Source organism: Penicillium longicatenatum (assembly GCF_028827895.1).
Source record: "Penicillium longicatenatum strain IBT 33135 chromosome Unknown contig_1_segment0_segment0, whole genome shotgun sequence".
Taxonomy (NCBI): Eukaryota; Fungi; Ascomycota; class Eurotiomycetes; order Eurotiales; family Aspergillaceae; genus Penicillium; species Penicillium longicatenatum.
In genome coordinates, this window is record NW_026643119.1 from 2,010,952 (window position 1) to 2,037,557 (window position 26,606).

At 49.0% G+C, this 26,606-nt stretch overlaps 9 protein-coding genes across 9 annotated transcripts; 5 read left to right on the forward strand and 4 right to left on the reverse strand.

Annotated features, from left to right (window-relative positions):
- Positions 1 to 17: 17 nt before the first annotated feature.
- Positions 18 to 2,312, forward strand: N7484_001525 (fungal specific transcription factor domain-containing protein; the record flags this gene model as incomplete). The annotated part of the gene is made up of 5 exons (XM_057111945.1): positions 18 to 247; positions 303 to 440; positions 505 to 1,082; positions 1,713 to 2,092; positions 2,148 to 2,312. 5 exons carry the CDS (start codon positions 18 to 20, stop codon positions 2,310 to 2,312), a joined length of 1,491 nt encoding a protein of 496 aa, XP_056976682.1.
- Positions 2,313 to 2,896: 584 nt separating this feature from the next.
- On the reverse strand, positions 2,897 to 4,310 carry N7484_001526 (PI-PLC domain-containing protein; the record flags this gene model as incomplete). Its single annotated transcript, XM_057111946.1, has 3 exons — positions 2,897 to 3,111; positions 3,161 to 3,760; positions 3,812 to 4,310. The coding sequence occupies 3 exons, from the start codon at positions 4,308 to 4,310 to the stop codon at positions 2,897 to 2,899; spliced, it is 1,314 nt and encodes a 437-aa protein (XP_056976683.1).
- Positions 4,311 to 6,066: 1,756 nt separating this feature from the next.
- On the reverse strand, positions 6,067 to 7,854 carry mrh4 (ATP-dependent RNA helicase MRH4; the record flags this gene model as incomplete). The annotated part of the gene is made up of 1 exon (XM_057111947.1): positions 6,067 to 7,854. The coding sequence occupies one exon, from the start codon at positions 7,852 to 7,854 to the stop codon at positions 6,067 to 6,069; it is 1,788 nt and encodes a 595-aa protein (XP_056976684.1).
- An 819-nt stretch (positions 7,855 to 8,673) lies between these two features.
- bud4 (uncharacterized protein) lies at positions 8,674 to 12,968 on the forward strand (the record flags this gene model as incomplete). Its single annotated transcript, XM_057111948.1, has 5 exons — positions 8,674 to 8,763; positions 8,821 to 9,999; positions 10,077 to 11,556; positions 11,610 to 12,304; positions 12,363 to 12,968. The coding sequence occupies 5 exons, from the start codon at positions 8,674 to 8,676 to the stop codon at positions 12,966 to 12,968; spliced, it is 4,050 nt and encodes a 1,349-aa protein (XP_056976685.1).
- A 976-nt stretch (positions 12,969 to 13,944) lies between these two features.
- N7484_001529 (uncharacterized protein) lies at positions 13,945 to 14,899 on the forward strand (the record flags this gene model as incomplete). The annotated part of the gene is made up of 2 exons (XM_057111949.1): positions 13,945 to 14,300; positions 14,377 to 14,899. 2 exons carry the CDS (start codon positions 13,945 to 13,947, stop codon positions 14,897 to 14,899), a joined length of 879 nt encoding a protein of 292 aa, XP_056976686.1.
- A 153-nt stretch (positions 14,900 to 15,052) lies between these two features.
- Positions 15,053 to 16,975, reverse strand: N7484_001530 (uncharacterized protein; the record flags this gene model as incomplete). The annotated part of the gene is made up of 1 exon (XM_057111950.1): positions 15,053 to 16,975. The coding sequence occupies one exon, from the start codon at positions 16,973 to 16,975 to the stop codon at positions 15,053 to 15,055; it is 1,923 nt and encodes a 640-aa protein (XP_056976687.1).
- Positions 16,976 to 18,866: 1,891 nt separating this feature from the next.
- On the forward strand, positions 18,867 to 20,228 carry N7484_001531 (glycoside hydrolase family 28 protein; the record flags this gene model as incomplete). Its single annotated transcript, XM_057111951.1, has 5 exons — positions 18,867 to 19,118; positions 19,174 to 19,593; positions 19,648 to 19,777; positions 19,835 to 19,919; positions 19,976 to 20,228. 5 exons carry the CDS (start codon positions 18,867 to 18,869, stop codon positions 20,226 to 20,228), a joined length of 1,140 nt encoding a protein of 379 aa, XP_056976688.1.
- Positions 20,229 to 21,062: 834 nt separating this feature from the next.
- Positions 21,063 to 22,130, forward strand: N7484_001532 (NAD(P)-binding protein; the record flags this gene model as incomplete). The annotated part of the gene is made up of 3 exons (XM_057111952.1): positions 21,063 to 21,366; positions 21,425 to 21,733; positions 21,865 to 22,130. The coding sequence occupies 3 exons, from the start codon at positions 21,063 to 21,065 to the stop codon at positions 22,128 to 22,130; spliced, it is 879 nt and encodes a 292-aa protein (XP_056976689.1).
- A 212-nt stretch (positions 22,131 to 22,342) lies between these two features.
- N7484_001533 (SGNH/GDSL hydrolase family protein) lies at positions 22,343 to 24,139 on the reverse strand (the record flags this gene model as incomplete). The annotated part of the gene is made up of 10 exons (XM_057111953.1): positions 22,343 to 22,642; positions 22,699 to 22,935; positions 22,988 to 23,047; positions 23,111 to 23,204; positions 23,260 to 23,347; positions 23,467 to 23,588; positions 23,641 to 23,693; positions 23,754 to 23,790; positions 23,890 to 23,896; positions 23,944 to 24,139. The coding sequence occupies 10 exons, from the start codon at positions 24,137 to 24,139 to the stop codon at positions 22,343 to 22,345; spliced, it is 1,194 nt and encodes a 397-aa protein (XP_056976690.1).
- Positions 24,140 to 26,606: the final 2,467 nt, after the last annotated feature.

Genomic DNA, 26,606 nt, shown 5'->3' on the forward strand with positions numbered 1-26,606 from the left:
ATTACTTTTGGGAGATAATGGCGCAGCAGCGCCATACTGAACTCGACCCACTATGGCTGTCTGTCTTCTTCATGGTGATGGCTCTGGCACTTGACAATCGGTCAACAGCTGCAACAGGCCCAAGTCATCCTTTTCACGGATACACACACCAGAGACTCAACGAGCTCACCAGTAAATATCATGCGGTGAGCATCAAGGCACTATATCTTGGTGATGCTATGTCTACCCCACGAGTCAGAACGGTGCAGTAGGTTAAAGCATCTGAGCCTTCCACGTGTTAATTGCAGTCTAACTTCAAACAGAGCCGTAATCCTATTTAACCAATTTTTCCAGCTGTCAAGCGCCTGGAGAAAAGCCGATACCATGCTGAACTGGAATGCTTTAGCCATTCGTACAGCTCAGTTGATGGGTCTACACAGGCTAGGAAGCAATCCGGAGACGTGAGTATTACCTGTCTGGAAGATATCGCGTTATCAAAAGCGATTCTGATGACTTTTCTCATAGAATGCCTCCCGATGACCCTGCCTGGCCTCCAGGCAAGAACGCCGTCAAGCGTCATATGGGACTTCGGATCTGGATGATGTTGCAATGGGCTGATTGGATGTCTGCATCGGCACGTTTCCGCTGCTACACTATCCATCTAGATCAGTGTACATCACAACTGGTTGATAATGTCAATGACTGGGAGCTTTCACCAACAGAATGGCAGTATACGCCTCGACCCGCTCATGTCGTGACGGCCAGCTCCTTTGAGGTCTACAAATGGAATATCGCCAACATGTTGCGTCTTACTTTTGATAAGCTCATTACTTATGCTGACAAATTTTCGTACTCTACTGGTGGGTTGCACTGCTGCAGGGCGATAAAACGAGATTTGGCGCTGATGACCCTACTCATGGATAGTTTTGGAACTGGATGCCGGATACAGGAAGATTTTAGAGGGCTTGCCGTGAGTATCATCAAACCTCAGTTTACGAAGGGATCTTTGCAGAAAGCTAACGACTATATCGCTCACAGCGAAGCATATCAACGAGAGAATAGTGTGGTTGATGGCAGTGATCCTAGAATCCGCCGCCAACGAAGTAAGTTTGCCCAATGATGAATACAATGCTTTTGCAACAAATGACTAACATGTACCTTTACCACCAGATATTGCTCTAGAAGGGGTATACAACCTTCTAACCCTTTTTTTTTCACTCTGCTTCACCTTACTAAAGTGGTCTCATCCAGATACATTCCCGCATTGTGCGGCTGAACAGGCCCTTCCTCTCGCGAGGTTATGCGAAAGGCTCCAAGTTCGCAAATTCCAAAGATAACTGTCTCAACTCAGCACGCATAGTGGTAGATTGTCATTATAATCTACGTGACTTGACAACAAGTGGCTCATTATGGTAAGACATTCCAGCATGTTCTATCAAGTCAAAAACTAATGAACATTAACAACCCTTCAGGTTTGTATATTCACATACACTAAGCTCGGCTATGGTTCTATTCTTGGATCTCTTCTGGTCCATTGATAAGTATGTATTCTTGACAGCCACCGGAAAGTCATTTGTTCGAGTAGAGCTAATCTGGCCCAGTAATTTGCCTACCGCCGAAATTGATGAGAGGACACGCACCATCTTCATGGTTCGAGAAATATTTTCAATGTACAGTGAGATAAGCAACACTCCTCTGCGTAGTATTGTTGAGTCCGCTTTTCGCATCATCAGGTACACTTACCCTCACCTCTAGACACGCAAATCCATCTAACTGTATCTCACTTTACTATAGTGATCTTCTATCCGAGAGTCAATCTCGTCGATCAGCCAAGGCTCGCAGTTTCAATCAGCAACAGCCGATTCCAAAGCCTGCTTCCTTTTCTGAGGTGCTACGCCGCATATCTCGCAACATGACACTGGGCACGCGCAACACTAGAATCGAGGATCCAGGGTCAACATCCTCGTCCTCTTCACACTTCCCATCCTCAGCTTCAGCTTCTTATAACCAACAGCCTTTCTCAGATAACAGCCCCGCGAACGGCCCCGAACAACCGATGCCACAGGCATATCTCGGTGCTGGATTCTACTCAGCGCTCGGAATGCAGATGCAGGTATGTACACTTGACACCCAAAAAGCGAGCCTTTAACTGACACCAAATCTTCTAGGATGACTCTGATCCAACCTACGCTAACAACATGTGGAATCTGAACACGTCTCCTGCAGATAGCCAGTCCGATCTGTCGTTCCTCAATGTGTACCAAGGTGCTGGGCCGGACGTATCAGATCGATATGGACTCTGGCAATTCTTTGTTGGGCAGGATCTTCTTTGATCTCCTGTATGTGATAGTAAAAAATTATGATATCCGAAATGACAAGTACCCTTTCCAAAGAGAATGATTGAAATGAGGTATCATGTATGGCTTGGAACGACGTAGTTCAAGGATCTCATATAGTAGACGGACGGTATATTCGGATCACATCATTTTGTCGCGTATATCGTTTTCAATCTTACCATGGAATATACGCTATAAATAATATAATATAGATTGAATGGGCACAAATTGGTCACCGTTACAAAATAGGTACGAGTGTGGATCTGAAAGAATCCATATGGCTTGATCTGATAACGGACCGATGGACGGAATGTCCGACCTGTGGAGCGTGCCGACCCCGCGATCTAGTTGATCAATCTTAACTATGGGGCCGGCGTTCACGCTTATCATTAGTTAGTGGATCCTATAAGTCCTACAAAATTTAAGCTTATATTTGAGGGCGAAGCGGCTTAATCTACCCATCGAGCGCTTCTGGACAAGTATTTCATACGATTCTTCGTCAATGGTATGCATCCGGACTCTTGCCGACTCGGGGATGGGCCTCAATTGAGAATCAAAATCATTCATTATCACATTGAAATTCACATTAAGCATGTTAGTAATGTGCTGAGGAAAGTTATCAAGAGGGACAATTTCATAGCGCTGCTCATCCTTACGGCATCCGATGATGTCCCACAACAGTCGCTGTTGTAAGTGACATTATTCATCTCCGCGGCAACTTCAAAAACAGAGCCGGCGAAGTTGCCATCGTTGTAATAGTCAACTAGAAGGAAATTTGGTGGTCGGTCCCAATCACCTAACCGGTTAGTAAAGCTTCATATGACCATTTAGGATGAAAAACTCACTTCGACAGTTATTGGCCATCAACCCCAAGCTTCCGTAACCAGACACCGCGTTCGTCACGTTGATTTGTGCCGAGTCCGGGATCAAAACATCGAGATCATCGAAGACAATCTCTAAATTGAGGTTGTGGTTGGCCATGTACATCCGATCCTTGGCCTTGGTAGTACTTAGACCAGTGGGTCGTTGAACAGTACAAGGGAAGGACCGATTCAGCGGAGAAAAGGGCGTCTCCCACATTTGGGAAAATTCGTCCAAGAGATAGGGATATTCTGTTTGGTCGGCTTCGTAATCCATGAACACGACTGCGCGCTTTCCGGTGAGGATCATGTCTGATAAGGTTGGCCAGTCGTCTAGGCTCATTGGGATCTTCCAGGGCTCGTATGCGTAGTCGACCAATCCGGAGTTCTTGATGGGGGCGCTGAAATTCGAAGGAGAGACATAGTCGGAATTGACGATCAACACGGTGACAACATCATATGGGTTTTTCTTGATCCATTTTGTCACAGTCGTCAGATACGCCTCTAGGGTACCCATGTTAAGAAGCTCGCAGGAGGTGTGGCAGAGATAGATGTCATCTTCATAGTAGTGTGCCTCGAAGGATACTGTCTACTGTTAGGGGTACGAATCCACGTTATCAGGTAAACTACACTCACCCATCCTGATGCCGTCGTCTAGTTGTTGTGTGACTTTGTAGTCCTGGTTTGCTGCTACATTGTTCTTTTTCACAAATGGGCTGTTATGCGCGGTCACCATCGTGATGTTGGAGTACTTCCTTTCGCAGAACTCCGTATAACCATTACAGGCTTGTGTGTTTGTTGCACTGGCGGAGGAGGATGTTGCCGTGCTGTTAGAGCTACTTCCTGTCCCGACGAGAACGACATCTGTGGCAGTCGTGGAAGTTGTAGCATTGCTCGTGGTCGTGGCATTGAGCTCGGCGGATGACACGATCTCAGTTGTAGTATAGGTGATATAATCGCCAGTGGGAACGGCAACTGAGGTTTCTGAAGTGACAACGACAAATCCAGTAGTTGTGTCCGATGTGGTAGTGGTTGTTGACGTCGTATCAGTGCTCTCTGTTGTGTCTGTCGTCTCGGCCAATGTATATGCACATTGCGCCAAGATCCAGAAAGACAAACAAGGTAAGATTTTCATGGCTATCTGGATAGCAAATACTGTAGATTATGGAGAATGCCAATTTTCGGTCCTTTTTGCTTGTGGAAAGTGACGTCAACCTCGAGAGAATCTCGAGAGCGGCTCTATTGGGGATGACGCGTCCGCAGGAACCCGATCGCAGCCTATACAAATGACTTTTCCGGGGTGGGTGAAAAGCAAAGACTCAGACAGCGGAAAGGAATGAGCTGAAAACCGTGACATCTGTAATCATTTCTTTTGCTTCACGTCGACTCTAGCCGATCGGGTACTTTGCCGTGAATTTGCTGGACGCGGACTTGAGTTGACGCGTCCAGCATCCACCAACCTTGGAATAACACATGAGCCGAACACCAATGACGACTGGGCGCAATATGGAACTAGAGGAAATTTCCTCCACTGGCACTAGCCATAATCCTGCTTTGTGACCAAGCTAGCGGGCGAGACGTACTAGTTTAGCGCGCCCACCGCACCAGTTGGGGGCGTGAACTTCTGGGGCACTTAACCCTAGCAAAATACAAGTAGCAAAATCGACCCAAATAAACATCCTCACTAAAAAGGGCGGCGATTTGCTTCACCGATAAAGTTTTGGATATGTGTTAAGAGCTAAGGAGCTTTGAAACATTGAATTAAATGCGATGTCCTTCACTTAAGGATCCGTTTATGAGCTATTGCCTCAACACACGCGTTGGTTTCTTTCAGCTACTATTTGCAGGTGCTCACCTCGATGCCTACACCCAGACCTTGAAGTCTGCTGTCATGAATTATACATATTCATTAAGATACGTGCTTGAAGTCGGTAATTCAATACCTATTCAACCTTAGAAATCGAATCCCTTGAAAACGCGGCGTCAAGCTCATCATGATATTACTAGAGCATGTTTACTTCTAATCAGGGCATCAGCTCAAGTGTCCAATCCCTCCCATTCCTGGATAGCCCGACCAATTTCCAACCTCCGCGCTTCCGATTTTCTCTGCGGTAATCTAGAAATGGTGGAAATTGAGTAAATGTTCATCGGGAGCACCCGTTATGGCGCGTGCACGTCCGTGAAATCGCCTAAGCGATCACGGATTTTTATTCAGATGGTGCTACTATCATCCTAAAAAACTTGCTTCACCCCTGCAACCTCAATAGATCTAAATCCAGGCTTAAAATCAGAAGCAATCGGTTTAATTACTTAATTACTTAGGCTCTTGGCGGTCAGTGTGGGCATACTTGTGCGATCGGGTGGCGGTGGTTCTATGCAGAAAGCCACAAGAATATATCTTCCAAGGTTTACCTGATGTCAGGGACTGTCCACCCTGGGACTCCACCCCGCGGTCATCAAGCGTCAAAATAGCATTTTCATACCTCAAGTTGACAAGAAAAGGCATTACAAGAAAATTTGCTGATATTTCGTGAGCAACCTTTCGAAGGTTCCAAGGTTGAACCTCCCCTCCAGGGCTGGGGCTTGGCTTGATTACCTGGAGGGTTCCCGAACGAGCGGATTCCATACCCTTGAAGGGTTGCCCACTTGTGCGAACCTTTGAAAAACATACCTAAATAGATCACTCGAGTCTAACCCTGCCCGTCGGGTGTGGTGGAACTCCAAGGTCTAGGGCTCTTAGGTGGGCAGGTCTATGTGCGATCGAATTCTTCATATTTGCTACCTATCGTATACTCAAATTGGGGACCTGTATCGGGTATTTTAATTTACCAACCAAACCACACGAACGCCATATATGGTACATATTTATACAAGGGGATCAAACTATACATCTAGATCAGGGCCTGTCCACGGAACATACCCTCACGAACTTCACGAACAACGTCCTTGCGGTCCTTCTTGCCAACCAAGACAACACCACGACCACGCTTGCCCATACGACCGAGACGACCCAGACGATGAATGAAATCAATAGTAGTGTGAGGAACGTGATAGAGCACCACCGTTTTGACAGCCAAAGTATCAATGCCTCGGGAGGCAATGTCGGTCGTAACGAGAACCCTGGTGTTGGGAAGACGACGGGTCATTTGGGATCTCAAATCAGGAAGCTCTAGAGGGATTTCCTTTTCCATGCGATGTTGCTTTCGTGCCAGCAGAATATCCTCCGACGATGGGGGCTTTTCAACATCAGTGAATTCTGCCAAGATTTCCTGTTGCTTTCGGGAGCTAGAGTCGCGAGACAAGGAGGTGGCATCGATACCCTTGGTCTGGAGGAACTGTGCAACCTCATCCGCTTCCTCACGCTCATTGACAAACACAATGATCTTTTTGACCTTGGGCCCCATGTATTTGGAGAGAACAGGGCCGAACGTTTCGCCGTCAGTTCCATCGCCTGCCTTGCCGATTGACCAGATGACGTCAGCGCAGGCAAGCATCCGGTTTCCACGGTAGGGCTCCTTGTCAATATCCACCACACCTAGCTGAACACGTCGGGGAATGGCGTGCAAGTTCGGGGTTGTCAGGCGCTTGACATCGGGATAGCGCTTCCGAATTTGAGTATCAAGACTTTTAGGGATGGTAGCAGAGCAAAAGATCAGTTTCTTGAGCGACGGGGCGGCCTTATCCACAACTTCCATCGTAGTGGGGATGAAGGAACGATCCATCAAAGAGTCAGCTTCGTCGAGGACGAGGTGACTAACGCGACTGAGCACGTAAGGGTTGGTTTTTGCGATAGAGGCGAGAAGGTGAGGGGTCGAAACAAGAATGTCAATACCGTCCGGGTGGAAAAGAGTGTTTTTGATCCGGCGGGGTGTAAGGTTGGAGGAGATAATACCCGATCGATACTTGACAGTATGCGCAAGGGCCTTGACCTTCTCTCCAACCTGAGCCACTAATTCCGAGGTCGGTACGAGGATGATGGCTCTCGGGCGACCTTCGTTGGTCAAAGGGGCCACTTCCGGCTCTAGGTCGTATGTCCGAGTTTTCAATCTTTCCTCCCGCTCCTTTGCTTTCTCCTCCTCCAAAAGCTTTTCCTCTTGTTTATCCAATGTTTCTGCGCGCTTGACCGCATCCACCACGGGAAGCAGGTACGCCAATGTTTTCCCAGAACCTGTTTCAGCCGCAAGAAGGAACTGATCATATTGGAATTCATCGTCTGTCTCCTTGGCGGCAGTCTTTTTATTCGGCTTCTGACTCAGAAGTTGCGGAATGGCAAGTCGTTGAATCGGCGTTGGGACGACGTCCGCTAGACCGGGCAGAGCCTGGGTGAAGATCGATTGTCGAACGGCGGGGAGGAGAGGCATGTGGTCGAAGCTGGTGACGTTGGCAATTTTTGATTTGATAGCGGTTCGACGGCCGTAAGTGACCGGGGATAATGTAGTTTGCATCTTCAATGCTTTATACAAAGGGCTTTCGGGCTTCTTGGACTTGTTGTCGTCGCCGGAACGTCTGAGGGCGGCTTGGGAACGAGATCGTGGCGCATCCGGAATACGAGCTTCGGTCTGATTCATGCTCGCAAAGGGCCCAGCAGGGCCGGAGCGTTTCTTTTTCAGAGTGTGTTTTGCAACATCAGGCGATAGTGCCATACGAGAGGCCTTGCGGCGCAAACGCGCAGTAGCCATGGTTCGCGTGGCCTGCCATGTTGAGAGAACCGCTGGTGAAGGAAAAATGCTAGGCCTAGATTGACATAGGAAGCATATCGAGGAGCGAACGGGCAGAGGCATTCTGCCTGATCAACCAGATGGGATGGATGGGGGATATTGGTAAGGTGACGAAGTTGAACGGTCAAGGTCCAGATCAAGAAAAATCGCGGGTTCACGGATTCAGGATTAATTCCACACTATGCCTATCCAGGCCTAGCGTCGATCATTGAACCTGACATTCGAGGCATACAGATCACATGACCATTATCGAGGATGAGTCATCTATCTGTCGCGCCTCAAACCGGGAAAGCGTCACTCCACCTGAAACGCGTTGCCATGGATACTCCCGGCAGACTGTCAACAAGCGCAACTTGCTTTGGGGTAACAATCCACTTTCTGATCCATGGAATAGATATCGAGATCTGATCCCCTCCTCTTATCCTCTTCCACTCGTTATTCCTTCGCTTTCGAACTTTATTTTCACTCTGTGTCTGGCTTGGAGAGTTGAATGGCATTGTTTTGGTGAGGTACCTACATTCCTGAGACGATCGTCACGACTTTTACGCTTTCACGCCGGTACCTGGACTCTCTGGCGCAAACATTTTCCACGCGACTCTCGATATCCATACACTAAAGTAGGTTTCATGCTGGCCTTGGACTAGACATCAGTTATATCTGTTCGCGTCAGCGACGAGTGTCGAACCTTGACCTGGTGAACTGCGGCTGACCACAAACAACAACAGTCTTGATTTGTTTACACAAGAACCGACTGTTCCATTTGCGACACCGACAACGAAAATGGCTGGTGGACTCGGCCAACGGCCACTGTCCGAAGTGAGCCCGATGGCGCAGCGACGCAACTCCCCTAGTTGGAACCAGACTAGCAAGGTACGAACAGTGGTCGCTGATGCATACGAGCCATGTAACACTAACTATCGCTGGCAGGTGCCGAGTGGGGAGATGACCACTTGCGATGTTTCACCTAAGAACAATGGGGCCTCCCCGCACCTCTTTTGGAAGGGTCGTGAATCCCCATCTCCTTTTTCCAAGGGCGCGGAAAATCGTGCGCCTTACGACCCAGAATCTGTGTACCTGCCCACTAGACGTCCATCCCTCGAGGATTTGAAGCGGGTGTCGCGAGTGAAGAACCACAATATGTTCCGTGAAAGCGGACAAGAATACGACCCTGCGCGGGTTTCGGTGCCTCACCGGCCATTGGCTGCGGATCGGTCTCCTAACCGAGAGAGCCAAATGAACCTCGCCAAGTCGCAGTTCACGGATGAAGAAGCCGATGAAATACCGCGACCACATTCGCCTAGCAAGGAGCAGCCATCCCCGAGCAAATCATCGCTGTCCAAGGCCACTCGATACGGCAAGGGCTTTGACCCGCAAAATGATATTTGGTCCGAGTATGATAGTGCTGGTCACCGCCATGCTAAGAGTGTTACCTTCGATGCTGCCCCACCTCAGGTTAATGAATATGAGATGAGAACTCCCGATCCAGCTTCCTTGGCCTCCGAGTCCCGCGAGAACAGTTATGATTCAGAGGACTACGAGGATGTCAGCTTTGAACACGAGTCATCCGTGGAGCGTGATGACAGCTTTGACGCATCTCTCGAAGACATTGAAAAGACACCGGTTGTTTTGCCAGATGAATGGCGCTTCATGAGTCCTGGATTCGATGGAGAAGGTGACTCCTTCGCAGAGACAGTGGATGATGAAGCCGTCGAAGACCGGCCAGTCTCGCGTGGCGGTGAATCTTCGCATCACTCTCGTGTTGAGTCATTAGATTCAAATGGCGAGAGACGGCCCTTGCCACCTTTGCCCCCATTGCCTTCGGTGTCTCGTACGTCTGGTTCTCGACCCTCCTCAGCAAGCAAGACATCAGATGCCTTTGAGCTAGGTAGCGGTAGTCAACGTGGACTGCCTGCTCCCCTCGCTCCGGCTTCCTGTAAAAAGGCTGATATCGATGGAGATATGTCCCTAGAGGACAGACTTTCCCTCATGATGCTGCAAGATCAGAAGCCCTCTGGTCACGATGATAACGAAGAGGAGACAGCCGAGCGTGGCGTTAGCCCCATGCCCAAAGAAGAGGACCCTGAATCTACCCTTGAAGATGATGAGGCTGATGAACCGACCACCAATGATATTTTCTCCCCCCTCGAATCTCCCGAGACTCGATTTTGAGGGACATTCGCAAGGGGGAGAGCTACGAGGATGACGACTTTTTTGGCGATGACTCCCACATTGCATCAAGCCCTCATGCTTACGACCATTACGATCCCGATGTTCCCATCCCGTCATTGGAAAGCGATGAAGATGATGCTTCCAGTGTGATTATTAAGGAAGAAGCCCATGATGATGACTTATACGCCATCCCGGATTACTATCAGAACTCCTCGGATCACAGCCTTTCGTCTCGCGACCACCGCGCCAAATATGACGAAGACAGCAACTATTCGCTAAAGTCCGCGGCTGAAGCTGGTGCGAATGAGAACGCCAAAGGCTCTGGCCAGACTACTCCAGTCCCTGCTGAGGCGAGCCCTGCTCCTCCAGCATCCACCCAAGGAAACGAAGTTGAGAAGGCGGAGTCCCAGGAAGACCACCATCTAGACATAGCCTCTCTTCGTCAATCACTTGGTCGCCCTGCCACTCCCGAGATCAAAGAGGAGCCAATCTCGGAGCCATCCACCCCAGACTCGGTGATCCGTCATCCGATCGAGGGCGATGATGATGATGAGCAATTTGACGATGAACAAGACGTGGAGAGCTCATCGGACGAGTCTGTCCCTGAGCCGGTGGCTACTATTCGGGCCCCTGGCGCTGGATTGAAGACTCGTCCATCACTGACCCCTGCAGATATGGAGGCTATGGCCGCTACTCGCCGAAAGATTAGCGGTCAATACATCCCTCCTGTCCCTCCGATGCCGGCTTTCAATAAGCAGACCGCCAACGATGCCCAGGAGCCTGAAAAAGAAGCTCCCAAGACCGACAACGCCCCACAGCTGGCACTTCCTGCTAATCTTACCCAGCGTCAGTCTAGCTTGATGCAGTTGGACATTCCGTTCAGCATCCAGGAGGAAAGCCTTGGATCCGGCTTGACTAAGGAATTTGATCGTGTCATTGAATCTCAAAAGGTGGCGTTCAACCTAGCTCTTTCCATTCTTGATGTTTCCCCCATGCCGGTCCGCCTCATCCAACTGCTGGCTTCTCAAACCCCAGGACATTTCACCCCAGCCAGCCCTAAGTCACCAGCTAACAAAGAATCAATGAAGCAGAGAGGATATTTGATGCGACAGAACACTAAAGTCGTTATTGCCAGCAACCGAAATGAGGAGGAGCCTGCTGTTCCAATCGATTCATCCACACAAGATCCCCGTGGCACTCGTTCTGCTGGCTCATCACCCCGCAAAGCCAGCCAGCAGACATGGACAACAGAGCCCTGGAATGGACAGCCAAGGAAGCCCAGTGTGAAATTGGCAGGTGGCCTCCCGAAGAAGAAGCCGGTAGGTGGAGCTGTTCCTCCACTTCCTGGTCGTCAGAGCAATGTACTGGAGACTCCAGCCACTATTGATGAGAATGAGCCGCTTGGTCAGGAGGTCTATGAAGACGGCGAGGAACGTGGTCGCATCTTCGTCAAGGTTGTGGGAATAAAGTACATGGATCTGCCTCTCCCGCGTGGTATGTCGTCCCTTCATAATAGACTAAGACCCATCAGTACTGACTTGTGGCAGGCGAACGATCTTACTTTTCCCTTACTCTTGACAACGGCCTGCATTGTGTGACCACTTCATGGCTTGAGCTTGGGAAGTCAGCTCCCATCGGTCAAGAATTTGAGCTGATTGTGCAAAATGACCTCGAGTTTCAATTGACTCTGCAAATGAAGGTCGACGAAAATAAGCTGTACCCACAGGAGGCTGCCAGCTCTCCTCGCCAAAAAGCCTCAACTCTCAGTCGTGTCTTTGCCTCGCCTCGCCGTCGCAAAGAGTTGGACTTGCAGCAGCAGATGCAATCTCAGCAACATAAAACAAAGGACATCAATGCCCCTGTTTGGGAGCGCCTGCGCAACGTTGTTGCACGGGACGGCAGTTTCGCTCGTTCATACGTGGCTTTGAGTGACCACGAAAAACATGCATATGGCCGCCCTTACACGGTTGATGTTCCTTGCTTCAACGAGTGGGCAGTCGATGAGCAGCCCAGTAGCGTCAAGAGTAAGAAGAGTGCAACCAGCATCACTGCCCAACGCCGCCCACCTTACAAGATCGGAAAGCTGGAGTTGCAGTTGCTTTTCGTCCCCAAACCCAAGGGTGGCAAGGATGATGACATGCCCAAGAGCATGAATGCCTGTATTCGCGAGATGCGCGACGCTGAGAGTGTTGCATCCCGCAGCTGGGAAGGGTATCTCTCTCAGCAAGGTGGAGATTGTCCGGTAAGTCACTTCCGTCCTCGAGTCGACAGTCAACATCATTTGCTAACTGATATAATAGTACTGGCGTCGCCGTTTCTTCAAGCTCCAGGGCTCGAAACTGACCGCCTACCATGAAACAACACGGCAACCCCGTGCTACGATCAATCTGGCTAAGGCTGCTAAGCTAATTGATGACCGCTCATCTCTCATGCAGAAAGAGCCCAGTGGTAAGAGCGGTGGCCGACGAAAATCTGCATTCGCCGAGGAGGAGGACGGCTACATGTTCGTGGAAGAGGGATTCCGCATCCGGTTTGGCAACGGAGAAGTCATCGATTTCTATGCGGATAGTCCATCTGCTAAGGAAGGATGGCTTCGGGTGATGTCAGAGGCTGTGGGCAAGGGCTCCACCTCCAACGGTCCAATCAAGGCCTGGGCTGATCTCGTTCTCAAACACGAACGAAACATGAAGTCTCGACGACAGACTGCGGATCGTTTCCCTCCTAGTGGGATTCCCACCCCTTCATCGCCTGTCAGGCCAAGTGCAGTCATGGCACCCCCGTCTTCAGCGGGTTCGGCGGCGCCGGCGCCCCAACCCAGTCGTCCCCGCCACAAGCACACTTATTCTCAACCTGAGATGCCTAGTGCTGAAGCTCGCCGACAGAAGACTCGATCCCTCATGTTCTGAGCCCGTCTTGGAATACCTTCCCTGCACAAAAGCCCATATTCTCTTCTTCTGTCTATGATGTCAAGTTGTCACAATAGGTTTTTTTACTATTCCCCCTTTGAGGATATCATACCATACCTCGTCTCCGCATGTGCGAGAGATCCATTTTCTTTTCTCTTTTGCTCTGTTGTTTTCTGCTTTTCCTTCATGATGCGGGTGTACGATGGACTGTTTATTTTTCTTTTTGTTTTGCATTATTTTGACCGAGGCTTTGTGTGTGAGCAAGGGCAATACGACAACGCTATGACCCATCACAGCAGGACACCTCCAGATGACTCCTTTGAGATCCTGCCGTACGTTAATGAGACATACACCTGGTTTCCCCTTCATCAGTTGATAGTTTTATCTACAAATTTGCTTTTAATTCTTTCCATACGATTCCATTCCTAAATGTAGTTGAAAAGATGTTAGCAATGCTTGCCCTTTTCTTTTCCTATTCATGGCGTTATTTTTGGAAAATGATTCCATTGTTAGGGTCCAAGCTTGATTGGTAAAATTCAACCCAAGCTCAATGCAATAACTCCCACTAAGCCCGACTACTTAGACATTAACCGTAGAGTATGTTCTCACCATGGGCTATATACAGGTTCAGGAGCATTTTGACACTCAGAATGAGATAGATTCCACTGAACAGGGTCTGATAGATCCAACGCACTATACGCTTATAAATTCGTGCCGAGTCATTATTAATCCATGTAACCCCATTCTACATTACACACGCGCCCATGTCGTTGTCATTCGCTTTGCGTTTTCTTTGCGAAATGAATTTGCCAGTATTTCTCCATGTAAGACGAATATTGCGTGCTGTTCTGACAAATAAGAAATTCAACCCCGCAAGAGTAGGCAGGTATAAAAGCACTACAAGTAACCTCTCATCGAAGTGAATATAGTTCTCAACGTATAGAAAGAAAACATATCATAATCCTAATCATTCGTCATGACATCGACAGCTATTCAGATCTCGAGTGGCCACGATTCTCTCCTGGCAGAGAAAGCCACCGTCCCTCTGTTCGAGAAGCCACATCACGTTCAGACAACGCTCAACTTCTTCAAAGAAAACGAAGATGGATCTCCTCCCCTTCCGAACTACGTTAACAAGCCCCAAACATACGATAGAGAAGCTGTAGTGCTTACTGCAACCATTCGCGATGTCAGCGGCAATGAACTGAACTACTCCCTCGATGGCCAGGGATTTCAATTCTACTACCACGAAAGCAAAGAGAAAGATTTCTTGGATGACGAGCAGATCAAGCGAGAATACTACCCGGAAACAGAGCAGCTGCTCAAAGATGCGTACGTTTTCGGTTATGATGCTCGACAGCCATGCCTATCCATACCCAAACTATCCTCTAACCAATCCTATAAACAGCACCGGAGCTTCCCGAGTATTTATCTTCGATCACACAATCCGCCGGGGAGCAGGCGGTGCTCAACTCCGTGGACCCGTCCAACGTGTACACATTGACCAGTCCTACGAGGCCGCCAAGAACCGTGTTTCCTATCACCTACCGGATGATGCTCACGAGCTTTACAAAGGACGATACCAGATCATCAATGTCTGGCGTCCTATTCGAACTATACTCAAAGACCCACTCGCTGTTGCAGATGCTCACAGCGTGCCGGACAGCGATCTCGTCCCCATCAAGCTCATTTACCCCGATCGCGAAGGGGAGACCTATGCCGTCAAGCCTGATCCGGGGATCAAGTGGTATTATCGATATGGACAAACGCCAGACTTGGTGACATTGATCAAGTGTTTTGATTCAAAGACGGATGGTAGGGCGAGACGTGTTCCTCATTCTGCGTTTGTGAATCCCGATACTGAGCATGAGGCTGGAAGGGAGAGTATTGAGGTGCGGGCTTTGGTCTTTCACCCAGAGGATCGTGACTGATTATTACATATATGTTATTGGATTTTGTTTTACGAATTTGTATGTCCATTGATAATTCAAATTGAAACGAGAAATGGCAAATTGATATTGAAATGTATCTTTTCCGTCATCTAACCTGCAAGCGTATCTTCGTAAAGTCTAGCATGATGAAATTTATTTACCCACAAGACTCTTGACAGCTTCGACAATGTCGTCAGGACCAAGTCCCTGGGCATTAATCTGCTCGTACAAGCCACCACTACCCTCCTTGATAGCGCCAATAGACTTGAACTTGGGAGTCAACTTGCGCTCCAGGAGATGAGTTCCAAGACGCGAACCGAGGCCGGTCTTCTGGGCAATAGACTCAACAACCAGGACGAAGGGAGAAGATCCGTAGTGCTTGATAGCTTCCTCGTCAACCACGTTGAGAGTAGGCTTGTTGATCAAACCAACATCCAGACCGGATTGGCGGAGACGCTCAACAGCATCTAGGGATCGGTAAAGCATGTCACCGTAAGAGACGATGTAACCGGCAGTTCCCTTGCGGATAGTCTCCTCCTTACCCGGCACGAACTTGTAATCACCTCCATAGAGCTTCTCATTGGTGCCCTCCTTGAGAATGTAGGGGACCTTGGAGCGTGTGGAGAAGATGAATCGCATGCCAGTCTCCCAGAACACCTTGTTCACCACGGCCGTCATTTGCTCGCCATCGGCGGGGAAATACAAAGAGGTGGACTCAGCATCCATCAGTCCGTTATCAGCGAAGAAGTGGTTCAGCCCGAAGTGGCATGTGTTGTCTGCCATCTCATCGACACCACTGTGCGAAAAGTGGGAAAGAACGGTACAGCCGTTCAGGCGTGCCATGGTGATTTCAGAAATGCACATCTCCAGGAAAGCAGAGAATGTCGAGAAGACACCTTGGCGCGTGCCATCACTGCCAAAGCCGAAACCAGCGGCAGCGGAAAAGTTGCCTCGTTCCATCACTCCTGATGGCACGAAGACTTCTGGGTGCTTGGACTGAATGGCCTTCAACCCAGTCGAGCCGGCAAGATCAGAGTCAATGACCATGACCCGACGTGCGGCCTCTTCCTTGCTCAAGCCGTCAAGGATACCGTTGACTGCTTCACCGAAGATAGAGCGGTTGGCACCCTTGTCCTTGGTAGAGCCCTGGTACTGGTGTGGGTTGGATCGGCCCTTGATCTCATCGTAGAAGGCAAGCTGCTCCTTGCTGTAACCACGCTTGGTAAGGTACTTGCGGGCAATATCGACAGTAATGACATCGTGGGCATGGGTTTCACCCTCGATACCCTCAATGCCAGTAGCCATCGTCCGGTCCACGATGACAGCGGCGGGACCATTGTGGTTGATAACCTCGCACACGGCCCCATACAGCGAATCAATGTCCTCGCCTTGAGCACGCACCACGTGAAGGCCGTGACCAGTCAGGGTTTTTCCAACATCATAGCCCTTCTGGTATTGTGATGGATGTCCCGCAATAGTAACGTCGTTGTTATCAACAAACACCTTAACATTCAAGTTCCTTGCGACAGCGATCCGTGCCGCCTCAGCATCATTTCCTTCCATCTGAGATCCATCCGAACCAAGCATAAGCACGCTCTTATCCTTGTTGGCCATGGCAATACCGTTGACCATGCCCCACATGTGACCGAGACGACCGGAGCTAAACTTCACGCCGGGCGTAAGACCAAGTTCAGGGTGGCCAGGAAGCTTGGAGTCGGCATCGCGGTAGTTGAGGAGGTGGTCGGGGGCAATTTTACCATCTAGGGCTGCTAGGAGGTATTGTGTGGCCACTCGGTGGCCGGCTTCATCGAAAAGGGCGTCGTAGAATCCATTGGGGTTCGCGTTCATGAATGCGAGCAAAATACAGACTTCTGGAGCAGTGTCATATGGGCCTCCTGTGTGGCCTGAGACACCGCGGGCGGCACCTGTTGCCGTGAAGGCGATGATCGCATCTCTGAAGACGTTGATGTTGTGCAGGAGATCCTGCTTTTGCTCGGAAGTAAGACTAGTGTTTTTGGAGTCCAGCTTCAGCTGCTTGAACTGCTTCAAATCGACGGGGAATTTGTGACTCGACATTGTGAAAAATTTTGTTGTCAAACTAGTCAATGGAGGGGCAGATAGTGAGTTTTTTAAAGAGAAAAGGGCTTCACCGGAATTAAAAAGTCTCAGTTGCTACAAAAAACCGGATGCATTTTACTGAGGGGGTGGTTGACGTCATAGAGAGCTGCCAACTACAGCTTGGTGGGGTTGAGCGTACATGATTGGAATCCGATAGCCTGTACATGAGATGGATTATTTCGGATTATTTCATCATGACATAGACAATGAAGATTGAACAATTTCTAAGCTCTTTTTATAATCCTACATCCACTAATTTAGTGCACGAACCCTGTGCATCCGGCCCACACCCAAAACCTGGCTGGCCGTGATCTAGCGACCGAGGGCTTGATTAAATTCCAATCTATGCCCTTCTAGCAGAGAATGAAAATTTGCAGAACATTGTTGCGTGAGATGAAATGCTACGAAATTTGGTTATTCTATTCATGTTGACTTTGTAGTTGAGTGGGGGCATGAGGCTACAAGTGGGGACATACAGAGATCTTCGGTATATTGAAGAGAAAGGCCATGGAATGTAGAAATCTTACCGCAATTGATGAGTATTATTGGACAGAGAGAAACTCAATTGGGGTGTCAACATACACGACTGCTAGGCTCCACGCCCCCTATTTTTGTCATGCCAATTCAGCAACAAGCTAATCATCGTCACCTTCAAGGAATTGGCCCACTGATAGTTGATTAACAAAGGATAGTGATATTAATACATTCATATATTACTCTATTGTAGTCATTCAAACTCTAAATAACTTCTCGGACATGCGCCGTTATCTTGAGCGCCATAGAGAAGATAAAACCGACATATCGGTTGACTTGCCCCCTGTCCGGCATTGACTCCGGCTCTAAGCCGGGTCTAAGCATTTCGGTGGACGCACGTCGCTCATCTGGACTGCAGAAAATAGGAATGATGACGCGGTGGATGTAATCACTAGAAACAAGAACGGTTAAGCTTCACTCTACTTAAATAGCTCGCCGTTTCTGCCCCACAAGGTCACAACCATGGAGAGTGCTTATCAGAGGAATTTCATACTAAGCAGATATCCTCCATGTGCCAATATTAGAGGTTACAATTGATCAAAGATAGAGAAAAATCAAGGCACATTTCAAATTGTTGTCCTTTACAAACGGAGTAATATCCAAATTGATACAAGCTTAATAGTTCCGGTGGAACCCCCGCATGAACCCACACCAACTCCCGTTCTCCCCTCCACTAATCCCGAAGTACATCCCCTTGCACTCTCCATCAATCATGTCCTGCAGATCCCCCAGTTCACAGGGAAACTTTCTCTACCTCCACCGGCAATAAATGAGTGGTGGCAAAAAGAAACCCCGTTCATATGATCAGGACACGTAAATCGCGGAACGGCCCGTGCTCCTATTGGCATGAAACAGCAACCTTCACTGGTCGGATGTGATTTACGGATCGAGTGTTGCTCCGGATTCGGTGGCGCGTAGTGGCGTTTCTTAGCTCAGAGTGAATTGAAACCATCAAGGTTTCAGTTCTTCGGAGGATATTCTTCCTATTCGCTAGTTCCCCTGGATTTCCTCAAGAATCCCCATATTTACTTGAATTCTTAGTCAAGAATGAACAATCTAGCCCTTAATCAACCTTGGTGTTTGACCACCAATTACGACTTCGCGAGTTAGTGTGGTCGCTTCGGGATTGGAGGATAATCGACTGCGTAGCGTGCGTGATGTCGGGTATTGCGGATACTGGACTTGTTTATCAATTGTCCGGTGCAGGGTGATGGGTCCGGGTTGGCTATAAAACGAGTGAATCCCTCGGTCAAGCTCCAGGAGAAAGCAAGCAGCACAGTATCATTGACAAGAAAGCATAATATCCTTAGTCACAATGGCCAAGCTCATCACTCCTCTCGTCTTGGCGGCATTGGCTGCTGGCGTTGTGGCTTCGCCCGTTGCCGAGCCCGCCATTACTGAAGCGCCAAGCCTGGCCAAGCGAGCCACCAGCTGTACGTTCTCTGGTTCCAACGGAGCTTCCAAAGCCAGCGTTTCTCAAAAGTCGTGCTCCACCATCATCTTGTCCGCTGTTGCTGTGCCTTCCGGAACTACCCTGGACCTCAGTGACCTGGAAGATGATACTACGGTATGTACAATCTGAATGCGGTCTCCTCAAGCCTTGTGCTAACGAATTTCGATAGGTCATCTTCGAAGGCGAGACAACCTGGGGCTACGAAGAGTGGGATGGTCCCCTGCTCCAAATCTCCGGAACTGGCATCACTGTCAAGGGTGCGTCTGGTGCGTACCTGAACGGTGATGGATCCCGCTGGTGGGACGGTGAAGGAAGCAACGGCGGTGTGACCAAGCCCAAGTTCTTCTATGCTCATGATCTTACCGACTCAACCATCACCGATCTCTATATTGAGAACACTCCCGTCCAGGCTGTCAGCATCAACGGATGTGATGGACTGACCATCACTGACATGACCATCAACAACGAGGCTGGTGATGACTTGGGTGCCAATACCGATGGTTTTGATATTGGCGACAGCACTAGTGTCATCATCACCGGTGCAAACGTGTACAACCAAGATGACTGCGTTGCAGTGAACTCGGGCACGGTATGTCTAACGATAGCGGCCAGCTTCTCCATCCAAATACTGACATGATTGCAGGATATTACTTTCGAGAACGGTGTTTGCTCTGGTGGACACGGACTGTCGATCGGCAGTGTTGGCGGCCGCAGTGACAACACTGTGGACACCGTGACCTTCTACAACAACGAAGTCAAATCATCGGTTAACGGTGAGACATCCCGGGTTTCATGAAGTTTGCCTTGTGTCTAACCCAAAATGAAACTAGGTATTCGCATCAAGGCCACCGAAGGAGACACTGGAACCATCAAAGGCGTCACTTACAACGAGATTACACTTTCGGATATTTCCAAGTAGGTTGATATAAGAACCTGACATTGTCAGCAGTTGTACTAATTTGGAATGACAGATACGGTATTCTCATTGAGCAGAACTACGACGGTGGCGACCTTAAGGGAACAGCTACTAGCGGTGTCCCCATTACTGACCTTACCATCGAGAACATTTCGGGCGCTGATGCCGTTTCCTCGAGCGGTTACGACGTTGTCATCGTCTGTGGAAGCTCTGGATGCTCTGACTGGACTTGGTCTGACGTTGATGTCACTGGCGGAAAGACATACAGTGGCTGCACGAACGTTCCCAGTGGAATTAGCTGCAGCTAAATAACATAGGGCTTCATCTCTATCGCTACGCATGCAAATCCGCAATTAGTGATATCTGGCCTCCAATTATCCAGGTGGTAATGGAGACAGCAGCTTGTATATTGTTTGTTGTTATTTTATTTTCTCTTAGTATGCCAATATAATCTCACCTACTTGTTTACGTGTTATCTATTCTCTTCTTTTTTGGCGGGGCCTTCTGATTGAACGCCTTCACCGACCGACCTTAAAGTAGCGCAGTAACTAAAACCCAGACAAACCGCCATCTCAATGAAAGGCATACATATCAGTCTGCCAAGCCTAAGTGGAAATGCAGGATCATGCTTCACGCGAGCCGTAATAACGACCGGCAAAGGTGCTGGCTTTGTGGGCATCCCACCTTGATCACCTTCACATTCCAGGGTAGTCTAGTGTGATCCAGAAAACACCCGCTTTTTTTGCTTCAAGGGTAGTACCCTAGAGGGTAGATAAATATGTCAAAAAATTGGGGGGCCAAATTAATATACATGCACACCAGACAGGGCTGAACGGTATTTTTACGTATGATCTTCCGATCGGCACTAGAAAGCTAAAGTGGACCGATCTACCACAATAGAATCCTTGTGGAGACAAGGTACATGGAAAATCTCCCGCAAAGCGAACTAAGAACACTCAAATCAAGCTTAAAGAAGCTCTTTTACACAAACACTCACCTGTGTACCGTGGCCCCGTGACCCACTAAGCCAGCCTTGCGACCCCACTGCGCGAGCCTTGCGACTTAATATAATCGGCGTCAATCCTTCAAAGTCCTTCCCCTCAGTCTCCTTTCCCTCGGCAATCATTCCTTGCTCGCCCCCAATGTCTGACATGTTGAGCCCAATATTCAGGCTTCTTCCATCAAAGAGTCAGCTTCTCATCCCACCGCCCCTGCTGATCGGCATTGGAGCTCTAGGATTCGTTGGCCTTTGTTCTCGAGTCAACTCGTACCTATCCAGACGAGCTCTTAATGGTGTGACAGCAACACTGCCCTGGGACTCGGAGCGGGAGGTCGTCGTCGTGACAGGTGGCTCCAGCGGAATCGGTGCAGCAATCGTTGAGCTGCTAGCGCACAGGGGTATAAAGACCCTCATCCTGGACGTGACAGAACCCCGAGAGGAGCTGAGTATGACAAAACATCTCCCGCGATCTCAATCACAGGTGAATATCACTAACGATGGCAGGATCGAACACATTCTTCTTCAAAGTCGACCTCGCCAAAGCTGAGGCAATAAAATCAATTGCAACCAATATCCGCTCGGAACATGGAGACCCCACAGTCCTTATCAACAATGCAGGCATTGAATTCAACAAGCCTTTATTGGGCCTCGAAGAGTCTCAAATTCGAAGGACTTTTGATGTCAATATCCTCGCTCACTTTCTGCTTGTCCAGGAATTTCTACCAGCGATGGTATCTCTTAACCACGGCCACGTGGTGAGTGTAGCCAGCCTAGCGTCATTTACCACAAGCGCTATCAATGTGGATTATGCGTGTACGAAATCTGCTGCTTTGGCTTTTTATGAGGGACTAAGTCAGGAGTTGAGGCATATTTATAATGCTCCTGGCGTACGGAATTCGTGAGTTGCCCGGTCATCGTTTGATTCGAATTCACCTTGCTGATAGTGACGATGTCAAGTATTTTTCATCCAGGTTGGGTTCGGACTCCGTTAATTCAGAAAATGGTTGATAGTGGTGTCCGTGATGGACAGATCCTTGAGCCGAGGGATGTTGCAGAGAAAGTTGTTAACCAAATAATATCGGGATTGGGAGCTCAGGTTTTTGTCCCATCAAGCCATTGGATATTGCCGTTTGTGCGGGCTTTGCCTTGTTGGGCCCAGGAGGCTATCAGAAATCAGCTTTCTGTGAAGAGGATAGCTGCGCTGACCTGAGTCAACACGTTTACTGGGTAGCCGATTTTCCGAAATTGAGTCAACTTGGAGCGAGACCGGGGACCAATGAATGCCGTCCTTTGAGTCGCAGCTCTCACTCGGTATCATGGAAGAATAGTTGACTCAAAGTTCATTCAAATGCTAATGAGAAGACATGTATGTACCTGAAGTCTAAGGATATTATACAGTATTATATAGAGGTAATATCATACCTAGTATTCCTGTTGATCATTCCAATAGAGCGTACCATGCTGGACCTCTCCCATTGGCTCAAGTTTCCACCTCATGACCAACCGCGTCCACTGCAGCAAATGGCTTGCTAGTTTGATGTGGCCCACATCTGTCGGGTGGTTCTTCGGGTTGATATCATTGTGTTGAAGGATACCGGTGGTATCGAAGTAATAGACGAATCCCCGATCCTTGAAGTGTTGGTGTACTTGCTTTGCCTCTTCTTCGTAGACCATGTTCGGGACATAGGAGAAGCCTTTTTTCTCCCATACTCCCCATTGGGACTGATATAGTTAGTAAAAATGGGCCATGGGAGAAGATTATGGTGCGAGTAACTCACCATGATGAGAATGACGGCGTGTGGCCATGTGCTATGGATGTCCTCGATTAGGTTCACGTAGGCATGATAGAAATCTCGTGGGGGGATCTCATTGGGGTGGCGGTGGTCGTTTCCGCCTAGTTGGATGATGACAAGATCGGCAGGTTGCTCGGCGGAGTTGTCGAAGATTTCGGGGTCTTCGGGGTAGAAGGCGCGGGATCGGCTGCCGGGATCTGATGCACGGTGCCAATACCAAGTCTATTCAGGCAGGTCAGTCACTTTCTAAACTGGTGTGAGATAGACGACATACCATTCCGTGGGCACTGCCACCATAACATTGCTTGTCTACCAGGCAGACACCAGCATACGACTGGAGTTGTGAATTTAGTAACGGGTAAAGTCAATATAGAGTGTCCAGATCAGATGAACTCACAGTGAGAGTATGCTCAACATTGCCCAGGCCAGCCACAAAGAGATAGGCCCAAGACGAGAGAGTTTCATAGGAGCCATACTGTCCCGATGCAATTCTATAGCCAACAATCAGAAGATGCGCTAGACCTAAACGCTGACGAGTTTACTCACGATCCACCGATGACTTCCACCTTTTTGGCATATCTTGGTGGGATGGTGAGTTCAGCCGAGCTGGCCGTGGATACACCGGCTATCTGAACTGTGCGCAAGATCAGCAAGTGAAATAATAATGAGAATGACATCACTTATCCAATGCCCCAGTTCGTCACTAAAGAAGTGTTAGCTGCTGTGCAATAATCCCAAAGCACGTGAACATACCTCTCATCTCGAAGAGCTTCGGCACGTCGACCATATCGTCACCCAGCTCTGACCATGGACCAATAAATTGGTAAGTAGCATCCGCAGTCACATTGGAAAATTGCCAGTCAAGGGAACCAAGTCTATACGATATTAGCAACGAGCCTTAGGAATTTGGGTCGCGACGCTTTTTACCTGTATGCAACAAGCACGCCATCACTTGTGGATGGCCCGAAACTAATTGCGAGCTAATAAAGTACTGAGGTCAAAATATTGAAATTTAAGATTGACATTATGCCAAGACATACCTTATTCCCCGAGAACTGGAGCTTGATTCCGGGTGCTCTAGTGATGGAGGTAAGACGTTAGATTTCAGTGAGATAAAGCGATAAGGGGCCTAGCACTCTAGCACAGCTACTGTGTTACGAGATTGGGAAGACACACGACCACCCTGCACCCATGTTAGAAGCGATCATATAGAATCATCAAAGTACGTACATGAAATATGTTGACTGTCCCATCGTCCCTTGTAGGCGATCTCCGGCACATCGGGCGCATAGCTATGCCAGGAGTCGTCCAGGGAAATCACCGGTGCTTGTCCGGGGTACGGGTCCTCCTTCGCTTGCCCGTTCTGCAAGATCGTGGCCGAAGCCAACGACCACAACAAGGTCAAACCTAGATATACAATTCGCATGGTCGGGAACCTGTTGATGCGATGAGAGTAAACAAGGTCAAGAGGCACGAGGTCAGTTCTCCATTCTCGAATGTGGTCAAGAATACTAATAATGGCGTGATGGGATCCACACGCGTAATTCCCTCTTTCTTCCAGGGGAAAATGCAAAAACCCCCCAGCAATGAATAAGACCCGATAAAACCGAAACTGTCCGCTCCCGGTTACGTTACATGTCTATTCCCGTGAATGAGCCAAGAACTACATCTGGACCAACGAAAGTGGCGCACTGCATTCGTACGAATCAATATCGGGGGATGGATCCCGCCAAGTATTAGAAGAGTGGGTGGCCTCAGGGGTCATATCCCACGAGCGCCACCAGCCGCCGCTGGGCGCCGGGAACTCGGCTATAATGTGTGATTCGCTAAGAAGTCAGGAAAAGCCAATCCAGACAAGGGCTAGGTATTTTCCAGGTACTAAAAAAGGGGGGCGGTCGGAGACCCTGCGCGCCCACAGAATGACGGGATTGAAAACCCAACGCGAAATCGCAATTGGGGGAACAATATAAACTTGGCGACAGGCAGCAGAGAAAAAAGCAAGCTGAGAGTCTGCGAAGTACATATTCGTCCATGCATCCTGCCCACTTTGGCTGCGTCGTTCAAACGACGATCTTGTCAATCTTTCCGCGAGATGGACCCTGAACTGGTCTCCACCCCGACGTATCGGAGGCCGGAACGAAAGAGAAGGGGGGGAACGACTTGGCCCCTGCGAGCCTATGAGGATTTAGTACCCGAAACTGCTTTGATCCTTTCGCCTGGATTCCCGTAGGGCTTAGGGAATTTCACGGGAGTCCGACTGGTGAGGCAGTATATGCATCGAAAGTTTTTCGTCCTACACTAGTCAAGTAGGCTTGACAAAGTATTGTCTGCCTTTTCAAAGTCTGGCCCCCATCATTCGTTTCCGTATCGCGGACCTCTTTTTGTCTCACATACTCAGGGGGCTGACATTGATTTCCTTCTTTTTTCTTTTCCCCAAACCCTGAATTTGGGGACGCCAAGAGCAATCTTTGACTAACGGTCCTAGTCCGACCGGTCCAGCTTCTTGGCGAGAGATAACTTGGTCCCGTCTGAAATCAACCCAGAACTAGGACCTCACGATTCAGCCCTGTAGATCGCAGGGGTTCGAAGCAAATGTTGCGTTAACACGAAACACCAAGACCCCAAGCACATTATACCCTGCATTCCGAATAAGAAATTAGTGAAAAATTAGTTTTGCATGAGGCGTGATTGCCAAGCCCCGAATGCGGTATTATAATATCGTAATCCATGATACGGGAAGCTCTGATAGGGTTCAGCGGCCTATCGGTTTGCCCCAGGCCCATCGCCGATCTCGTTTGACAAAGGATGAGGTCAAATCGCGTCATTTGACTTCGACCTCATGCCATCGTGGTATCGTAAAATGAGGTTTCCAAGGTTCGCCTGTGAGACATAATCCGCCCATCTCCCTGTACGAAAACGACTTCGTTTAGGGGGCCTGATGGTGGGGAAATTGAGGAGCAGACGCTTAGAATAAATTCGAAGGCAAAGCCAAGACAGAGGACCCTTTTTTTTTTTTTTTTTTTTTTGGAAACAAATCACACCCCACGTTGTCCATGCGGGCTCGGGGATCCATCGCGCCAGTCATTTTGGTATTTGTGTTTCAATCGAAATCTTGCGCCATTCGCGCAGGCTTTTGCACATTGCTGGAGGCGCGGCGGGGATTCATGTTGATTGGCAGGGATCCATTCGTTGTCAATTGAGCTCGTAGGCTAGTATCGACTATTAATTTCATCCCGGGAGATGGGATTTGTGAAGCTTTTATCCGACTCATGAGCTCGGGCATAATATCCATTTTGGAGCCATGTATACGAGCTGACAGCGGGTTCCAGCGAGCGGATGAGACGGATCCCACTATAGCTTTGGAGGCAGTGGATGTATCCTTCCGGATAAAACAGTGATCGGTGCCCATGTATTGCAAGACATTAATGGAACCTCCCACTATCGACACTACTACGCTATCCAATGAGATCCCCAGTGGAGAAGAGCACAGTCGTTGCTTCAGAGCACAATTGCCATTCTCCTTCTGGCAACTGATCTACCCCATGGCTGTGAAAACCGAGCCAAGGATGCATGTGTTGGGTCTCATGCATCCCCACTTGCGGGAACCTCCTATCTTCCGCCCTACTGCTGTAAATTACTCAAAACCCCCAAGCCTACCCACTCTTCCTGCTTTGTCCAGGTCCGTTCTCTTTCGTACCAGGCGTATTTAGATCTTGGCGCTTCCTTCTTGAAGTTATTGCCGACCCTCATTTCACTCTTTCTTTCCTCACGTCGACTTGCGACCCCCTCAGTCGTTTCCTCATATTTACCTCACATTCCAACATTCCCTTGCGAGGTCTCACCCTTCTGGTCAAGAGGTAGATGCATCGATGACTGATTTCTGATCCGATTTC